The sequence below is a fragment of the Carcharodon carcharias genome, chromosome 30 (assembly GCF_017639515.1).
Source record: "Carcharodon carcharias isolate sCarCar2 chromosome 30, sCarCar2.pri, whole genome shotgun sequence".
Taxonomy (NCBI): domain Eukaryota; kingdom Metazoa; phylum Chordata; class Chondrichthyes; order Lamniformes; family Lamnidae; genus Carcharodon; species Carcharodon carcharias.
Genome location: NC_054496.1, coordinates 4,475,781 through 4,494,070, shown reverse-complemented (window position 1 = coordinate 4,494,070; position 18,290 = coordinate 4,475,781). Strand labels below are relative to the sequence as shown.

Here is an 18,290-nt window from a genome sequence, read left to right as displayed (position 1 = left end):
AAAACAATTAAGAACCAAGAGGGATACAGGAGGTTCAGAGGGGAGATGAAAAAGCATATTAGAGAAGCAAAGAGGGGTTACGGTGCAAGACTGGCAGCCAACATAAAGGGGAATCCCAAAGTCTTCCATAGACATATAAATAGTAAAAGGGTGGTAAAAGGAGAAATAGAGCCGTTTAGGGACCTAAAAGGGAATTTACACATGGGCGAAGGGGCCATGGCTGAGATATTAAGTGAATACTTTGCATCCGTCTTTACCAAGGAGCTGGATGCTATCCAGGCCATAGTGACAGACAAGGAAACTCTGATACTAGAAGGGTTCAAAATTGAGAAGGAGGAAGTGTTGAATAGACTGTCGGTACTTAAAGTTGACAAGGCATAGGGCCGGATGAGATGCATCCAAGGATATTGAAGGAAGTGAGAATAGAAATTGCAGGGGCACTGGCCATGATTTTTCAGTCTTCTCTAGACTCAGGGGAGGTGCCAGAGGACTGGAGAATTGCAAACATTACACCCTTGTTCAAAAAAGGTTGTAAGGATAAGCCCAGCAATTACAGACCAGTCAGTTTAACTTCAGTACCAGAACAGAAAATGCTGGAAAAACTCAGCAAGCCTAACAGCACCTGTGGAGTAAAAATTTTTACTTCTCTTTAGCTCTGAAGAAGAGTCATACGGACTCGAAACATTAACTTTATTTTTTTTCTCTCCACAGATGCTGTTAGACCTGAATTTTTCCAGCATTTTCTGTTTTTGTTTCAGATTTCCAGCATCCGCAGTTTTTTGCTTTTATCTTCGAGTTTAACTTCAATGGTGGGCAGGATTCTAGAAACAACTATTCAGGATAGAATTAGTAGTCACATGGAAAAATATGGGTTGATAAGGAAGAGCCAGCATGGATTTCTAAAGGGGAAACCGTGTTTAACTAACTTAACTAAGTTTTTTGAAGAGGTAACAGAGAAGGCTGATGAGGGTAATGCTGTTGATGTGGTGTACATGGACTTGCAAAAGGCTTTTAACACGGTGTCACACAACAGACTTGTGAGAAGAGTTATTGCTAATGGAATAAAAGGGACAATAACAAGGTGGATACAAAATTGGCTGAAAAATAAGCAGTGAGCAATGGTCAATGGATATTTTTCGGGCTGGAGGAAGGTTTATAGTGGAATTCCCCAAGGGTCGGCATTGGGACCCTTGCTTTTCCTGATATGTATTAATGATCTAGATCTTGGTGTGCAGGGGACAATTTCAAAGTTTGCGGATGATACGAATCTCTGGAGTGTTGTGAACTGCAAGGAGGATAGTGTGGAACTTCATGAGGATATAGACAAGTTGGTGGAGTGGGCACATAGTTGGCAGATGAAGTTCAGCGTGGAGAAGTGTGAGGTGATGCATTTTGGTAAGAAGAACATGGACAGACAATATAAAATAAGGGGTGAAATTTTGAAGGGGCTGCAGAAAGACCATTCATAGATCAGCATATAGTATCCTGGGCTTTACTAATAGGGGCATAGGGTACAAGAGCAAGGAGGTCATGCTGAATTTATATAAGACACTCATTAGACCTCGGCTGGAATATTGTGTACAGTTCTGGGCACCAAATTATAAGAAGGATGTAAACACATTGGAGAGAGTGCAGAAGAGGTTTACAAGAATGGTTCCAGGGTTGAGAAACTTCAGCTATGAAGATAGATTGGAGAGGCTGGGACCCTTTTTCTTGGAGATAAGAAGGCTAAGAGGTGATTTCATAGAGATGTTTCATATCAAGAGGTGGCTGGCCAGATAGATAGGGAGAAGCTGTTTCCACTTGTAAAAGGATCAAGAATGAGAGGGCACAGATTTAAAGTGATTTGCAAAAGAAGCAAATGTGATGTGAGAAAATACTTTTTCACTCAACGAGTGGCTTGGGTCTGGAACGCACTGGCTGGAAGTGCAGTGGAGGCAGCCTCAAACGAGGCATTCAAGAGTGCATTTGATGATTATTTAAACAATGTGCAGTGGTATGGTTAAAGGCAGGGCAATGGCATTAGGTCATATCGCTCATTTGGAGAGCTGGTGCAGATACGATGGGCTGAATGGCCTCCTTCTGTGCTGTTAAAATTCTGTGATTCTGTGAAAGTATGTCATGGAACATGAATCTTTTAATGTTTACAGCCAGTGAAAAGAGGCTACAGCGAAGATAAATAGATTAGGAAATATTTACAAGCCAATCCAATACAGAACAAAAAAAGATTATTATACTGTACTTGGTTAGACTTTAGACCACTCTATCCAGCTTTAGTCCTCACATAGTGGGTGAAATTGAGATTTTGGAAAAAACTTCAGAGGAGGGCAATTATATTGGTATCCAGTTCAAAAGCTCTTATTCATCACAAGAACTGTTGACAGTTGAGGCTTTTTGCTTAGAAGTTGCATCTTCCATCTGTTTCTCACTTGTGCCAACCTGTCTGCATCTTTCTGTAAGCTTTTCCAGATTTGATAGCGTTATGTGCTAGTAGATTATAGGATATTCCAAGTTAAAGGTGCTTTTGAAACTGTTGTTACATGACATTGCCCTCCTATAAAACCCCTGTTTTGTTTATTCTCTTGTGGGATGTGGGAGTCGCTGGCAAGGCCAGCATTTGTTACCCATCCCTATTTGCCCATGATGAGGTGGCGGCATTGAACCACTTTCTTGAACCTCTGCATTCCATCTGCTGTAGATAAACCTATAATACTGCAGGGAAGAGAGTGCCAGGATTTTGATCCATTGACAGTGAAGGAACTACAATAGTTCCAAGTCAGGATGGTGTATAGTTTGGAGGGGATCTTGCTGGTGTTCTCATGCTTCTACTGCCCTTGTCCTTTTAGGTGGTAGAGTTCGCCGCTTTGGAAGGTGCTGTCATAGGAACTTTGCTGAGTTCCTGCAGTGCATCTTACATATAGTGTGTTGGTGGTGGGGGAGCAAATGATTAAGGATGGGGTGCTGATTAAATGGGCTACTTTGTCCTGAATGGTGTTGAGCTTCTTGAGTGTTGTTGGAGCTGCACTCATCCAGGCAAGTGGAAAGTATTCCACCACACTCCTGACTTGTGCCTGTTTCTGTTGACTGAAAGCAGGCCTATTAGCCCAACAGCTGTTATAGCCAAATGCTGGAATCTATTATTAAGGAGGTTATAGCAGGACACTTAGAAAACCTTAATACAATCAGGCAGCATCAGCATAGTTTTGTGACAGGGAAATTGTGTTTGACTAATTTATTAGAGATTTTTGAACAACTAACAAGCAACATGGATAAATGGAACCTATGGATACTTCGATTTCCAAAAGGCATTTGATAAGGTGCGACATCAAAGATTACTACACAAAATAAGAGCTCATTGTGTAGAGAGTAATATATTAGCATGGATAAAGGATTAGTTAGTAAACAGGAAGCAGAAAGTAGGCATAAATGAGTCATTTTCAAGTTGGCAAGCTGTAACTAGTGGAATGCCACAGGGATACCAGTGGGAAATAAACTATGCGGAATCTGCAAACCATTACCAGCAGAATCTGGAAACCCTGCGCGTGGGCATTGGTCAACAAAGTGTCTTGTGGGCCGCACTCAGAATCCCGATGAGCTGCATGTTGCCCACCACTGCTGTAGTAGCAGTAAGATGTATAATAAAAGCTTTTAAAAAGTAATTCATTTATAACATTCTCCTATGTTAAAAAAAAATCATAGCTAATCAAAGTATACATAATGAGGCTTGGCTGAGAGCCCAGATAATTATTACTCTTGTTGAAACACTTGTGCTTCAGAGAAAACATTGCTTAATTGGCAGCTCAGGCTCTCTGATCTTTGCTGTTAATTTCACAATGTTTGTTTATACAAGTTAAGTGGTTTCAAGGGTTTGTGGTTTTATTGATACTTGAATAGGTCTGGGTGATTAACACTTTAATTAGCTTTTAGTGAAATGATTTTTAATATAGGAGAAAGTTATGAATGAATTACTTTTTAAAAAAGTATTTTTTACACATCCTACTGTCATTACATGGTTCATTGGTTCTAGTGTATAATGTGACAATGTGCATGGAAGTGCCATAACTTGGCACAGGGGGAATGAGGGTCATGGAGGGTAGGTGGAAGGGCAGATCTTGGCATGGGATAATGAGGAGGACCATTTGAACTTATCCTTTTAAAAGTCCCCTCATGCAGACTAGGGTTCACAACTCCTCTAAGGTCCTGTGAACCACAACTCTTAAAAATCCTGGCCCAACTCCATGAAAATTGCAGAAGAGTAGGACATGCTTATCTTCACAGTGGGGCTGGCTAGGCTGAGAGTGTTGGGTGGATGTTTTTGACAGGAACCAGCCTGCACTCTTTAAAGGCACTCTTGAAAATCAGACATCCTGGGAATGGAGTCAGGAATCGCAGAGTTGGGATCCACCGGCCATTTTTAAGGGCTCCCAAGTCATCCTGGGAGCCACCACCAACTTCTTAAGAGCAATTAGGGATGGACAATAAATGGTTGGCTAGCCAGCAATGCCCACATCCCATGAATGAATAAAAAATATCTTATTGAAACATATAAGATCCTGAGCGGACTTGACAGGGTGGATGCTGAGAAGATGTTCCCCCTTATGAGAGAAACTAAACCAGGGGACACAGTTTAAAAATAAGGAGTCTCCCATTTAAGATGGAGATGAGGAGAACTTTCTTCTCTCAGGGGTTCGTAAGTCTGTGGAATTCTCTTCCCCAGAGAGCAGCGGAGGCAGGGTCATTGAATATTTTAAGGCTGAGTTAGATAGATTCCTGATTGACAAGAGAATCAAAGGTTGTAGGGAGTATAATACAGGAAAGTATAGTTAAGGACACAGTCTGATCAGTCATGATCTTATCAAATGGTGGAGAAGGCTCAAGGGGCTGAATGCCCTACTCCTGCTCCTAATCTGTATGTACATATGTATGTATGTATTGCAGATGATGATCAGGTTTTGGGGAGTCAGGAGGTAAATTTCTCGCCTCAGAATTCCCAGCCTCTGACCTGCATGGGATTTATTTTTAAAACTTTTTTTTATTCATTCAATCGACTTGAGCTTCGCTGGCTAGGCCAGCTGTTATTGCCCATCCCTAATTGCCCTTGAGAAGGTGGAATCCCTATTATGTGGGTACAACCACAGTGCTGTTAGGGAGGGACTTCCAGAATTATGAGCCAGAGCCAGTGAAGGAAAGGCTGTGAGGGCACAGCTGGTTAGATGCCAGTGTTGTAGCAGTACTGGAACAGCTGTGTATCCCTTTCATTGTGTCAGTTCTGAGACCATATTATACACATTAATCTTTGCTGCATATCCACAGATTATTCTGGTTTCATTTCTGTTTTTTGAGCTACTTCCTTATGCTTCTAAAACAAGTGACTATGGCAGATAACAACGTTCCAGCTACGATTGCTGCAGCGCTTAGGCCGATGATCTTTGCTGCAAGCCTTCTGGCTGAAGTTTGATCTGAATCAAAGAAAAGCAAGGAGATGGTTAATCAAATAACAAAAGCTTTCATTGCACCATTATATGTACTGAAATTATGTCTGTAAATTGTGGGTGACCTGAAGCCTCCAATCCCTCTTGTGTTTCCATCTTACTTAGTAGGGAAGAAGCAGATTGTTACAAAGGAGGTAATCAATAATTATTTCAAGGGAATGCCAGGTGAGCAGAATGCTGTATACTATCTTAATAGGATATGGTGAGGGCATACACGGCCCTTGCTCTCTGGATAGTTAGTTCTGCAGGCTCAATTTTACAAAGTATTAGAGGTAAATACAAATGCTATTGGGCTGCAAGGGTCATGACTTTTCATCAAAGTAACTAACCCTCATTTGCCCATTGTGCTAGATCATAGCTACTCTGTGAAAGGCTTTTGAATGGTGAACAAAACAAAACTTGAAATCGGAACTAAATTACATAACTAACTAAATCAACACAGTAGTCAGGATGTATTAGGGTAACCAAAATGCTGCTTCAGTCCTCAAATGGTTAATTATTTTCCAATAATAGTGATCAATATTAGAAACTGACCTTTGACCCTGATGTCCACTTCCTTCTCATCAATTCCATATTGATTGGTAGCTCGACATTTATAAATTCCTTGATGTTCTGATGTTGCTTGGGAAATACGGAGAACTCCAGGAGGACCAATCTCAATGTTGCTGCCATTACCGAGGTCTTCCCACTTTACTGTAGGTGTGGGTTTTCCACTGGAATTGCAGGTTATTGTAACCTCATCCCCTTTACTGACATATACGGGAAACTCTGACACTGTTTTGTTATTTACTGATATAGTTGTGCCTCCTGGTTTATCTGGAAAAGAAATGTTAAGTAATATGAAAATTGGAAGGTATTTGGAGAAGCAGCAGAGCAAGTGGGTGGGACACAAGTTCAGCCCCATTGCCAGTGAGTTCCAAATTCCAGCTGTGCCAGTGTGGGACACATTCCTCAATTTATACAGAAACCAAGGCCTAGAAACTCAATGGTGCAAAACGGGGTCCTCAGATCCAATACGGTGCTGGATGTATCCAGCCCATTATATTGGATTGAGCTGCTGCTTAGGCATCTAGGACACACGCTGGGACTATTTAAAACAATGAATAAAATATTCAAATTAAGGTCTTATGCTTGTTGGAAATCCCTTTTGTGATTTTGGACTGTCCCAGTGTCAGAATGATCAACTCACTGAGCAATCCCTGATACTAACAGATAGTAAGGCCCCTTCAGCAATGCTATTTAAAGACATTCGAATTATGAGCAGGAGTGGGCAACTTGGCCCCTCGAGCCTGCTCTTCCACTCAATAAGATCATGGCTGATCTGATTGTAACCTCAACTCCACATTCCTACCTATCCCAGAACCTTTCACTCCCTTGTTAATCACAAATCTGTCTAGCTCTGCCTTAAAAATATTCAAAGACTCTGCTTCCACCAGCTTTTGAGGAACAGAGTTCCAAACACTCATCAACTCTCAGAGAACAAATTTCTCCTCAGCTCTGTCTTAAATGAGCAATCCCATATTTTTAAACTGTGATGCCTAGTTCCAGATTCTCCCACAAGAGGAAACATCCTCTCCGCACCCACCCTGTCAAAACCCCTCAGGATCTTAAAGATTTCAATCAGGTCATCTCTTACTCTTCTAAACTCCAGCGGATACAAGCCTATCGTGTCTAACCTTTCCTCATAAGACATTCCTGGTATTCATCTAGTAAACTTTTCTCTGAACTTCTTCTAACACATTTACATCTTTTCTTAAGTAAAGAGACTAATAGTGTACACAGTACTCCAGATGTGGTCTCACCTGTGCTCTGCCAACTGAAGCATAACCTCCCTCCTTTTGTATTCAATTCCCCTCACTATAAATTCTATTAGCTTTCCTAATTACCTGCTGTACCTGCATACTGGCCTTTTGTGATTCATGCACTAGGACCCCCAGGGCCCCCTGAATCTCAGAGCTCAGCTATCTCTCACCATTCAGAAAATAAGCTTTTTTATTCCTGTCAAAATGGGCAATTTCACATTATCCCACATTATAATTCATTTGCTGATCTTTGCCCACTCCAAAGAACTCAAGTAAATTGGTTAAACATGATTTCCCTTTCAGAAAACCATGTTGGCTCTGTCTGATTGCCTTGAACTTTTCTAAGTGCCCTGCCATAACATCTTTAATAGTAGCTTCTAACATTTTCCCTATGACTGATGTTAGGCTAACTGGCCTGTAGTTTCCTGCTCTCTGTCTCCCTCCCTTTTTGAATAAAGGAGTTACATTTGCTATTTTCCAATTTAATGGAACCTTCCCGAATGTAGGGAATTTTGGAAAATTAAAACCAATCAGCTATCTCACTAGCCACTTCTTTCAAGACCTGAGGGTGAAGTCCATCCGGACCTGGGGATTTGTCAGTCCACATGCCCAACAATTTGCTCAATACCACTTCCCTGCTGATTGTAATTTTCCCGAGTTCCTCAAATCCTGATACAGCTATTTTCCGGGATGTTACGTTGTCCTCTTAAGTGAAGACAGATGCAAAATATCTGTTTAATTCATCCACCATCTCCATACTTTGCATTATCAATTCCCAGATGCACTTTCTATAGGACCAATGCTCACTTTTTTAACTCTTTCCTTATTTAAATATCTATAGAAGCTCTAATGTCCATTTTTATATTACTAGCTAGCTTTCTCTTGTACTCTAATTTTTCCCTCCTTATTAATCATTTTGTCATTCTTTGCCATTCTTGATATCTCGTTAATAATGCATTCCCGGGAAACACGCCGGGTTCCTGTCAGGGTGGCCTCTGATTCGCCCACCCCACTGTCACCTCAGGCCTTCAGTAATCTGGGTGCCATATGTAAAGGCCAGCCCTGCACAATGCTGGCACTCTCCAAGGGAGAGGAGCTGCTTGGAACTGATGGTTGCTAAAGCTAGGAAACATGCTGCCCCCAAATTTAGTGACGCCACTCACCTCGAGCACCTACTAGGCACAGTGGAGGCCTGCCACAATGTCCTCTATCCCCAGTCTGGATGAAGACCAGGAAGCAAAATGAGGAGGCAGTGGCTGCAGTGGTCAGCGCCAATGCCCTGAAAAGGAGGACAGCCACCTAGTGCCGAAACAGGATAAACGATCTCATTTGTTCCGCCAGGGTAAGTCACTCTTCTCATCACTCAACTCACACACTCACGAGCCCATCATACATCCCAGTTCAAGGTACATCACCATTCACTCTCTCGCACACACTTTAATTTGTCCTGCGGATAGTGTCCTCATCCTGTCCATGGCACCGCTCATCATCCACACATGTTAGGCATCATTATTATCTAACTGTGGGAGTGTCCGGCCTCTCTGAACCCCCTCTTTGTGTGACCCCAGCAGCTCCAGCTCCACAGGCTGAGGAGGGTGCTACTGCCACACAGCAGGGTCCCAAAATGAGGCCGGGGCCCTCCAGGTCTTGGCCCTGCAGACACTTGCCAAGGTCCCAACAGACAGGGGGTGGCAGTCAGCAGGCTGTCTCCAACTCTGCTGTGGATGTCGGGGGAGCATCAAGATGTAGCGGCAGGGTTAGGAAGGTTTAGAAGATGTCGTTGCACAACCTGGACATGGGTGTTCATAACTTGCACGTAATGTTCACTATTGTAAATAAACTCCCAAGAATGTCTCCTTGCCTATGGCTCCTTGGTATGATGAGCAGTGTTCGTGTCAGTCTGAAGTGAAACCTTGGATCCTGCACAAGATAAAGGCAGGTGTCTCAGTCCAGGGCCTCCTCCCTGTGCTTTGTGCAATCTTCCCAGCACACTGATGCGCCTTCACAGTCACTGGACACATCAGTCATGCCTGCACCTCGATGGGGCTAATCATTGGTGCCAGAATATCCTGAGCCAGCAGCACAGAGTTCCATCAACTTCTCTGTGTGTTCCCAGCACCTTTGAGATGCGGGTGTGCCCTGCTGCATCTCATCAGCACCTGTGTCCGGTGACAGTGTGGTCCTAAAGGGTTCAGCTTTCCAAGCATGTCATAGGATCAGGAGAGGCTAAAGTTTCCCTGCTGCATCTCTACAATATGGCCTTGTTCACAGAGTATAAGCAGTCTGCCATCAGCCAGACAGGATTCAGACATTCACATAAGCTATGTGAAGATTTATGAAGTGTCCCCACTGCATGTTATCATCATCCTCCTGGAATGTAAGGACTATGCTGCATCTCCATGACAGGAGCCTTATCACCGAAGGTATATGCACTGCCATCAGCCAGACAAGGGTCAAATGTTCACAGATGCAATGTGAGGATCTATAGAGTCTCCTCACTGCATGTCGTCATCATCCTCTATGAATCTATTGTCCAGTTAGAGCGTACCGGTCTCACCTGGACAACGTGATGGCCTCATTGCCGTCATTCTCCCCTTTGAGGACCTCGTCACCCTCATCCCCATCGAAATCCTCCTCTTCAGAGGAGACCTGCAGCTCCTCCATCAGTTCCTGAGGTAGATCCAACGCCCCCCTGTTGCAGCACCAGGCTGTGAAGGGCACAGCAGAAGAGGACGATATGTAACACTCTCTGTGCACTGCATTGCAGGGCTTCGCCAGAATGGTCCAGGTACTAGAACCTCACTTTCAACATCCCAATGGTTTGTTCCATCAAAGTACGAGTTGCTGCAGAAACACAGAATCACAGTGCAGAAGAGGCCCTTCGGCCCATCGAGTCTGCACCGACACGTGAGAAACATCTGACCTATCTACCTAATCCCATCCACCAGCACCTGGCCCATGGCCTTGAATGTTATGACGTGCCAAGTGCTCATTCAGGTAGTTTTTAAAGGATGTGAGGCAACCCACCTCCACCATCCTCCCAGGCAGAGCATTCTAGACTGTCACCACCTTCTGGGTAAAAAAGATTTTCCTCACATTCCCCCTAAACCTCCTGCCCTTCACCTTGAACTTATGCCCCCTTGTGTCTGACCCTTCAACTACGGGGATCAGCTGCTCCCTATCCACCCTGTCCATGCCCCTCATAATCCTGTACACCTCGACCAGGTTGCCCCTCAGTCTTCTCTGCTCCAACGAAAACAACCCAAGTCTAAACGACCTCTCTTCATAACTTAAATGTTTCATCCCAGGCAACATCCTGGTGAATCTCCTCTGCACCTCCTCCAGTGCAATCACATCCTTCCTATAATGTGGTGACCAGAACTGCACACAGTGCTCCAGCTGTGGCCTCACCAAGGTTCTATACAACTCCAACATGACCTCCCTACTTTTGTAATCAATGCCTCAACTGATAAAGGCAAGTGTCCCATATGCCTTTTTCACCACCCCACTAACATACCCCTCTACCTTCAGAGATCTATGGACACACACGCCAAAGTCCCTTTGTTCCTCAGAACTTCCTAGTGTCATGCCATTCATTGAATACTTCCGTGTCAAATTACTCCTTCCAAAATGTATCACCTCACATTTTTCAGGGTTAAATTCCATCTGCCACTTATCTGCCCATTTGACTATCCCGTCTATATCTTCCTGTAGCCCAAGTCACTCAACCTCACTGTTAACCACCCGGCTAATCTTTGTGTCATCTGCAAACTTACTAATCCTAGCCCCCCCCGCCGCCCCACCACCAACATAGTCATCTATATTGTTTATATAAATGACATATAGTAGGGGACCCAGCACAGATCCCTGTGGTACGCCACTGGACACTGGCTTCCAGTCACTAAAGCATCCTTCTGTCATCACCCTCTGTCCCCTACAACTAAGCCAATTTTGAATCCACCTTATCAAATTACCCTGTATCCCATGTGCATTTGGCTTTGCTGAAATCCATATAAACTACATCAACTGCACTACCCTCATCTACACACCTGGTCACCTCCTCAAAAGGTTCAATCAAATTTGTTAGGCATGACCTCCCTCTGACAAAGCCATGCTGACTATCCCTGATCAAACCTTGCCTCTCCAAGTGGAGATATATACTCTCCTTCAGAACTTTCTCCAATAGTTTCCCTACCACTGACATGAGACTCACTGGCCTGTAGTTCCCTGCAGTCTGAGGCCACCACACAGGCATCATCAGCCACGTCCTCTGTGAGTAGTTCTTGTCTCCGAGGAGCCAACCCTGTAGCCCCTGTGGACCCTGAAAGCTGTCAGGGATTTGAGACCTAGTGAGAATGTGTCCCCTTCCTGGGAATCCTGGGGACCTGTAACATGCGTTTGTGGTGGTCGCACACCAGCTGAACATTCAGCGAGTGGAAGCCCTTGTGCTTGACATGGTTGACAGTTACCACAGAGATCTGAGTACCACATGAGTGCAGTTGATGGCACCCTGCACCTGTGGGAAACCTGAGATCGGGGCAAATCCCAATGCTCTTGCTTCATGGCTTTCCTGATCTTGGGCTAAATGCAGAAAGTTCTGTGCCTTCAAAATATGGCATCCGTGACTTCCTGGATGCATGATCCCGCACAGGTCACCTGTGGATCCCTGGAAGGAGTAACCAGTGTAAAAATTTGAGCATCAAGGTCACTTTCACAGCCATTGGCAGTGGATGCACTCCATGTCCCCGTGGTGCCAAATCCTGCAGCGGCTGGCAGATGTGACCGACCAATTCCCTGGTCATGCGCAGTCTTCTGAGACACTGGTTCTCAGTCACCTCCAGGAATGGCAGGCACTGCCTATACACCCTGGGTCTAGCTAGGCGTCAGCCGTAGTAGTTTGTTGTGGCTCTTCAGCAGCGTGCGCAGAAGCCCGACCCGCCCCTTCTTGAGGGTGCTCCTCCTCCCTCTGCCCAGCTAGGCACCTCGGTCGCTTTTTTCTCCTCATTCTCCATTCCCTGTAAGCCAGGAGCTTGGTCACCAAGCTCCATATTCCTGATGTACTCCTCCTGTAGAATGAAAGAGAGAGATGCGTAGGTTAGCATTGGTCTTCCAGGGACCTCTCATGGTTATGTGTGTGGCTCCCGCTCCGTCTCAGGGCCGCATAATGCATGCCGGAGAGTGCTGGCCATCAGTTGGATGTGCGCTGCAAGGCTGCCCAAGACCCCATCCACCTCCAACCCTCTCCATCGGATCAACTGGCGGCAGCTTTGCCCACTGGACTGCATGCTGTGCTCTCAGCTCAGGCATTCTCCTAACCCACATTGCAAAGCTGTGCTGTTAGCTTGAACCATGGGGTAGACTGGTCCAAAACTTAATGAAGACATTGTAAGGGGCTGCAGGCACCTCCGCCAGTGACTGCTCCATGGCCAGCTTTTGCAAGGAGATTGTACAACTTGCCCAGTTGTTCAATTGTTCCGCAGCCCACTAAAACCCTCATGAATTTGCAGCCTTTGCCCAAGGGTACAAAGTTCAGGAGCATTTGGTGGCACTTTCAAGCCATGGTGTTGGTTGCGTGGGCAGAAAAGCTAGAGGTTTGACTCCCAAGCATGTCAGTGTAGGTGTGCCTAAACTGTCCCAGCCATGGAAGAATGCTGCAAAGTTTCTCTAATGCGTGGCCACTTCCCTCTCTCACAGCCCCCACCCCCCTCTCAACCACATGTGCTTATACACTGTCATCAGACTGTGCTGCCTTGGCACCCCCCCAACTCACCCCAACCACAGTGCAACCCTTGCCCTGGCATCGTAGTAATGGCCAGCTGAGATAATGTGACTTGCCTGTGTCCTTGCCTGAATGTGCGATGCCTCTTCCTCGAAGTCAAATGGACGACCCTTGCGAGTGCTGTGCAACATTAGTTCCCCTTGAAGTTCAGCCTTGCGAGGTGCACGCTTTTTAAATACTGTTGTGCAACATGGCACACCGACATGCCTGGATATCCAGCACTGGGGGATGATTCTGGCAAGCAGGGCTTACAATTAGATGCAAATATATTAAAATGACTCTCCTGACATCCAGCGGCGTGAAACATGCCATTGACGGTGGAGCGAACGATTGCAAATTGGTTTCACAATGGTGTACAATGGATTTTTGGCCTTTTTGCCTTATTATCTGCTCATGCCCGCCATGACACCTGACGCCAAGGGGGGCAGAAAATTCACTTGCCACAGTTTTGCATTTTCACATAATCCGTCAGTAGCTCTTTGAAATTTTATGCTTCCATCTACAATGCTACTTAAATTTCTGTCATCAGCAAATTTGAATATCTGACTTTTCGATTCCATTGCCTAAGTCATCAATAAATGTGGTGAACTGTTAAGGCCCCAACACAGCTCCTTGCAGGATACCACTTGCTGCAACTGGGAGACCCACACATTGTCCTTGCCCTCTGTCTCCTGCCACCAGCTTATCTAGTTCTCATTGCGAAATAGAAGAACTCTATTTTGTTTTTAATTTATTTTTCTAGAAATCTGAGTTTTTAGCTTGTTCTCGAACAGGAAGACTAATATATTATTACTCAAGTGAAACTTACAGTGAGTTTGCAGAGTCACAGAGGAGGTTGCGATTGGTTTTGTGGTGCCTGAGCCCAAGTCAACTTCTGCCAAGCAGGTGTACTCCTGTCCATCATCTGACATACTTGCAGTGAAACTGAAGACATTCCTCAATCTTTTATCTTCATCTGGGAAACCTGTTTCTTCTGTGAAATTACTCTGAATTATCTCTCTCCCTCTCAGCCATGTGAGTATAAGTTTATTGTTTGGATAGACTCTCGGACCAGTGCACTCCAGACTATATGTTCTGTTAACTTCCAGCACTTCAGGAGGTGGAGTAATGTTTATCTCTCGATCTGTTAAAGGAGAATCACAGTGAACAGAATGTCTGGATATTCATATTACTCTCTGCCCACATTCCAACATTAGCTTGTTTCTGAATTCAAATCTGCTGACAGAACTTCCTTCATTAGACAAGTGAACAGGACTGTGGCTCCCTATGGAGCAAAAATCATTAAATTTCCACCAAACTGAGACACATCTAGGGACAGTTCAAGTGCTATTCTGTGAAAGCTTCAACATCCTGAGATGACTTCTCCCTGCAAGGCAAAGGCAGGTTTTTTTGTACATGGAATATAAACAGATGATGGACATAGTAAAACTGTTGTTTCTTCACCTTGGCTTATTTCCAAAGGGTTTCACTACCTTCACTTGAAGGACTCTAAGGCCAGCTCAGTGATACACAATGAAATGATAGGATATGATCTTGCTACAAACTCTTAGACCTGGTATGCTTGCCTCACTTTCAATCGCTGAGTGTCCATTAACCCATTTGAGTTCAGGATCAAATTGTGTCTACATGTTCATCTGTTTTACACTACTCTGCAGCACAGTTCTGTATTTTACCAGCACCAGGCTACCTTAAATCAGACATGTTCTGGCTCTCCTTAAGGACCTTCTCCTGTCCCTATCTTCTTGTTATGTTAGAAGAAGAGTTTTCACTTACTGTATACCGTGACCACCACTTTCTTCTCCTTCATCTTTGATTCACAGAACACAGTGCATGGTGCTGCAAAATCCCATTCCTGGACACTCGGAAAATAGTCTGTGGACCAATTTCTGCTTTTTGTTCTGTTAGGATTTACGCCTGGTTTATATTCCACACTGAGCACTGGTTTTGTACATGTCGTACTGCAGTTCACCTGTAAAGAGCCTCCAAATTCAACAGCTGGGGGGTTTATGTTGATCAAAACCTCAAATCCAGTTACAACTGCTGCCAAGGAAACAAATCACAGTAACTACTGGAACATGGAGCCAATTCAAGGGAGGCCCTATTGAGACTAACTCCCTGAGGCAACAGCTCATTTGTAGAACAGTGCGTTTTGAATAAATATTCTAAGTACAAGCACAAAACCACTTACAGATCATTTCACTACTGCCAGCGTATCATCAGTAAAAATAATTCATTTATTACTTCCAAGCATATGTTGTAGTAGTTCTTAGTTTTTTTTTGAATTTTTGCTGTTCCTGAATTGTGCAATTATATACTAATCTGTGAATAAAATGGGGCGGAAGAAGAGTTAGAGGAGGAGACAAAGAAGAGGTTCAGTGAAAGACCAATAAACAGGAGGATAAAGGTAGAGAGAAAAACAGGAAAAAAGATGCATCTGAAAGAAAAACATTAGAGCAGCATAGAGAAAAGTAGAATTAAGAATAAAGGAACATTTAAGGCAGGAAGAGAAAATGAGATAAAAGAAAGGACTGGAACAAGAGAATGAGGGAAAAGTGAGAGGGAGCAAAGCGAGAGAGAGCCTGGAGAGGGATTAAAGAGAGGAGAGAGTGAGAGAATTGGGAGACAAATTATATCGACAAAAATAGGAGAAAAACATGAAAGGAGACAGAGGGAGAAATGTGAGATAGATAAACTGGAGAGGAGCGAAATAGAAGAAAGACTAGAGAGGGAAAGAAGCAGAGAGGAATCATACCACTGTGACATTTCACTTTTACAGAAACTACTCCAGGGCTGTCTGAGTAAGGCTGGCTGTTAGTTACAGACAGTACCCAATGTGTACGGTACATAGACAGAAGCTGACACTGAGATACACCTAAGTCTTAAGGCAAGGAGAAAATTATTTAAACTCCTACAATCCTTGAAATTCAACTATTTAGTCTGAGCAACAATTCGCTGTTAAGCAGTTCCTTTAATACTGATACTTACCTTGGATCCAGAAAGCCAGCACTGTAGGGATAATGTAACTATTCACTGCTCCCTTATCCATTGTAGCAGGGATAAGAAACATGGATGATTCAATTTCACAAACCTTCCCAGACAGTATAAGGCTGCCTCAGATATGTGCACCAGTGTAACCATAAGACCATAACTGAAGATTTCAACACGCCCAACGTTTTGTGGGAGGGTTTGTTGGTTGTGTGTTGTATATTTGATAACATTTTTATGTTATCTACAAGTATCACCCTTTGGTCCCTCAATGTGTACTAGATTACACCACAGCAAAAACAGCCAGTAAAGATGAGTGAAAAATCCAAACATTCAGAATGAGAAGGGTAATCCACTGACATGTAGGCACCAAATCACTTTAGACATTGTCCTGTCCATAGTTCACAGTATCAATGTCTGCAAATCTCTATCTTAATTTTCTTCTGATTTCAAAGATCATGGCTTATACCTCAACAGGTTCTTGTGGCCGGGTTTAGAAATTTAGAAACTTGAAAGAGGAAACATGCAGTTTCTGACATCAAAAAAATGTTGACAATCTCTCAAAACTTCATTAAACACTGCTTTTTGAAAATGGAAAACCTGGAGTATGGCACAGAAAGGTTAGAAGCTTTCAAACAACTATGTCTCCTTGACGTGGAGTCTAACTTGGCACAAAGCGCTGCTCAGATAGCGATCCATGGCTGAGAAATGTTCAGGTGAAGGCCCATGACTTTTGAGAGATGCTCAAGTGAAGACTCATGACCTTATGGAGATGGTCAGGTGGACATTTTTGGCTGTAGTGGAGTGCTGTTTTGGGCTGCAGGAGAGTGCTTGGTTTTTTGATTGAGGGAGTTTAAGGGTTAAATTATATCTAAAGTCTAGTCTTTCTTTAATTTAGCAATTAACTAAAAGTTGCTGTAAGAGTTGGAAGAAGGTGAGTTTTAGTCCAGCCGTAAAACAGGGCTCATACAGGCTCTGCTTGCAACTGCAAATAGTTAATTGGATAACCGGCAGAATCAGGTTTTCGGAGGCCAGGTTCAGAAGGTATAAAAATAGGCTAAAACAAAAACAGAATTACCTGGAAAAACTCAGCAGGTCTGGCAGCATCGGTGGAGAAGAAAAGAGTTGACGTTTCGAGTCCTCATGACCCTTCGACAGAACTGTCGAAGGGTCATGAGGACTCGAAACGTCAACTCTTTTCTTCTCCACCGATGCTGCCAGACCTGCTGAGTTTTTCCAGGTAATTCTGTTTTTGTTTTGGATTTCCAGCATCCGCAGTTTTTTTGTTTTTATAAAAATAGGCTATTTTATAATGCCGACTTTGCCTGCACTGGAGTGCTGTTTTGGGCTGTAGTAGGGTGCTTACATTGGAGTTTGGTGACAGGGTGTTTGGGGAGGAGGTACTCCTTTCCTTTTCTACCTTTACTCAGAGAGAAGAATGGTGGCCTTGGTAAGTAGGCGCTGGTGAGTAAATGAGAAAAGTGTAATATTTTTATCCAAGTAACCATACTTGGATTTAACTAAGAAGCACCAGAAATAAGGGAAATTTAGGGCCAATATAATAAATAATATAAATAATCCAAAGTAGAATACGTTAACACAAGTTAATGTAAGGGAAGTGGAATTAAGATATGGCAGGGCAGCTCAGTCAGGGCAGCATAAGAACATAAGAAATAGGAGCAGGAGAAGGCCATTTGGCCCCTCCAAACCTGCCCCGCCATTCAATAAGATCATGACTGATCTGCCCCAGGCCTCAGCTCCTCTTTCATGCCAGCTACCCATAGTCCTCAACTCCCTGATATTCCAAAAATGTACCTGCCTCCTCTTTAAATACTTTCAGTGATGAAGCCTGCACAATTCTCTGGGGTAGAGAATTCTAGACATTCACTACCCTCTGAGAGAAGAAATTCCTTCTCATCTCTATTTTAAATGAGTGTCCCCTTATTCTGTAACTATGTCCCCCAGTTTGAGACTCCCCTAGCAGTGGAAACATCTTCTCAACATCTACCCTGTCAAGCCCCCTCAATCTTGTACGTTTCAAAAAGATCACCCCTCACTCTTCTAAACTCTAATGAATAATGGCTTAAGCAGCTTAGCCGTTCTTGATAAGTGAACCCCTTGATCCCAGGAGTCAACCTAGTGATTTTCTTTTGAGCAGCCTCCAATGCCAGTATATCCTTTCTTAAGTACGGGGACCAAAACTGTACACAGTACTCCAGGTGCAGCCTCACC

General features: G+C 43.9%; 1 protein-coding gene across 4 annotated transcripts; it reads right to left on the bottom strand.

Annotated features, from left to right (window-relative positions):
• Positions 1-2,119: 2,119 nt before the first annotated feature.
• Positions 2,120-16,227, bottom strand: LOC121271267 (vascular cell adhesion protein 1-like). Of its 4 annotated transcripts, none has more exons than XM_041177099.1 (5): positions 16,059-16,227; positions 14,847-15,113; positions 13,882-14,196; positions 6,027-6,308; positions 2,120-5,459 (listed from the first exon to the last, which is right to left on the bottom strand). In XM_041177099.1, the coding sequence occupies exons 1-5, from the start codon at positions 16,138-16,140 to the stop codon at positions 5,344-5,346; spliced, it is 1,062 nt and encodes a 353-aa protein (XP_041033033.1). In that variant the 5' UTR covers positions 16,141-16,227; the 3' UTR covers positions 2,120-5,343. The 4 variants fall into 4 exon arrangements, with proteins under 4 accessions (XP_041033033.1, XP_041033035.1, XP_041033037.1 ...); XM_041177101.1 differs by having other exon boundaries at positions 14,847-15,110; XM_041177103.1 differs by having other exon boundaries at positions 14,847-15,042; positions 16,059-16,225.
• Positions 16,228-18,290: the final 2,063 nt, after the last annotated feature.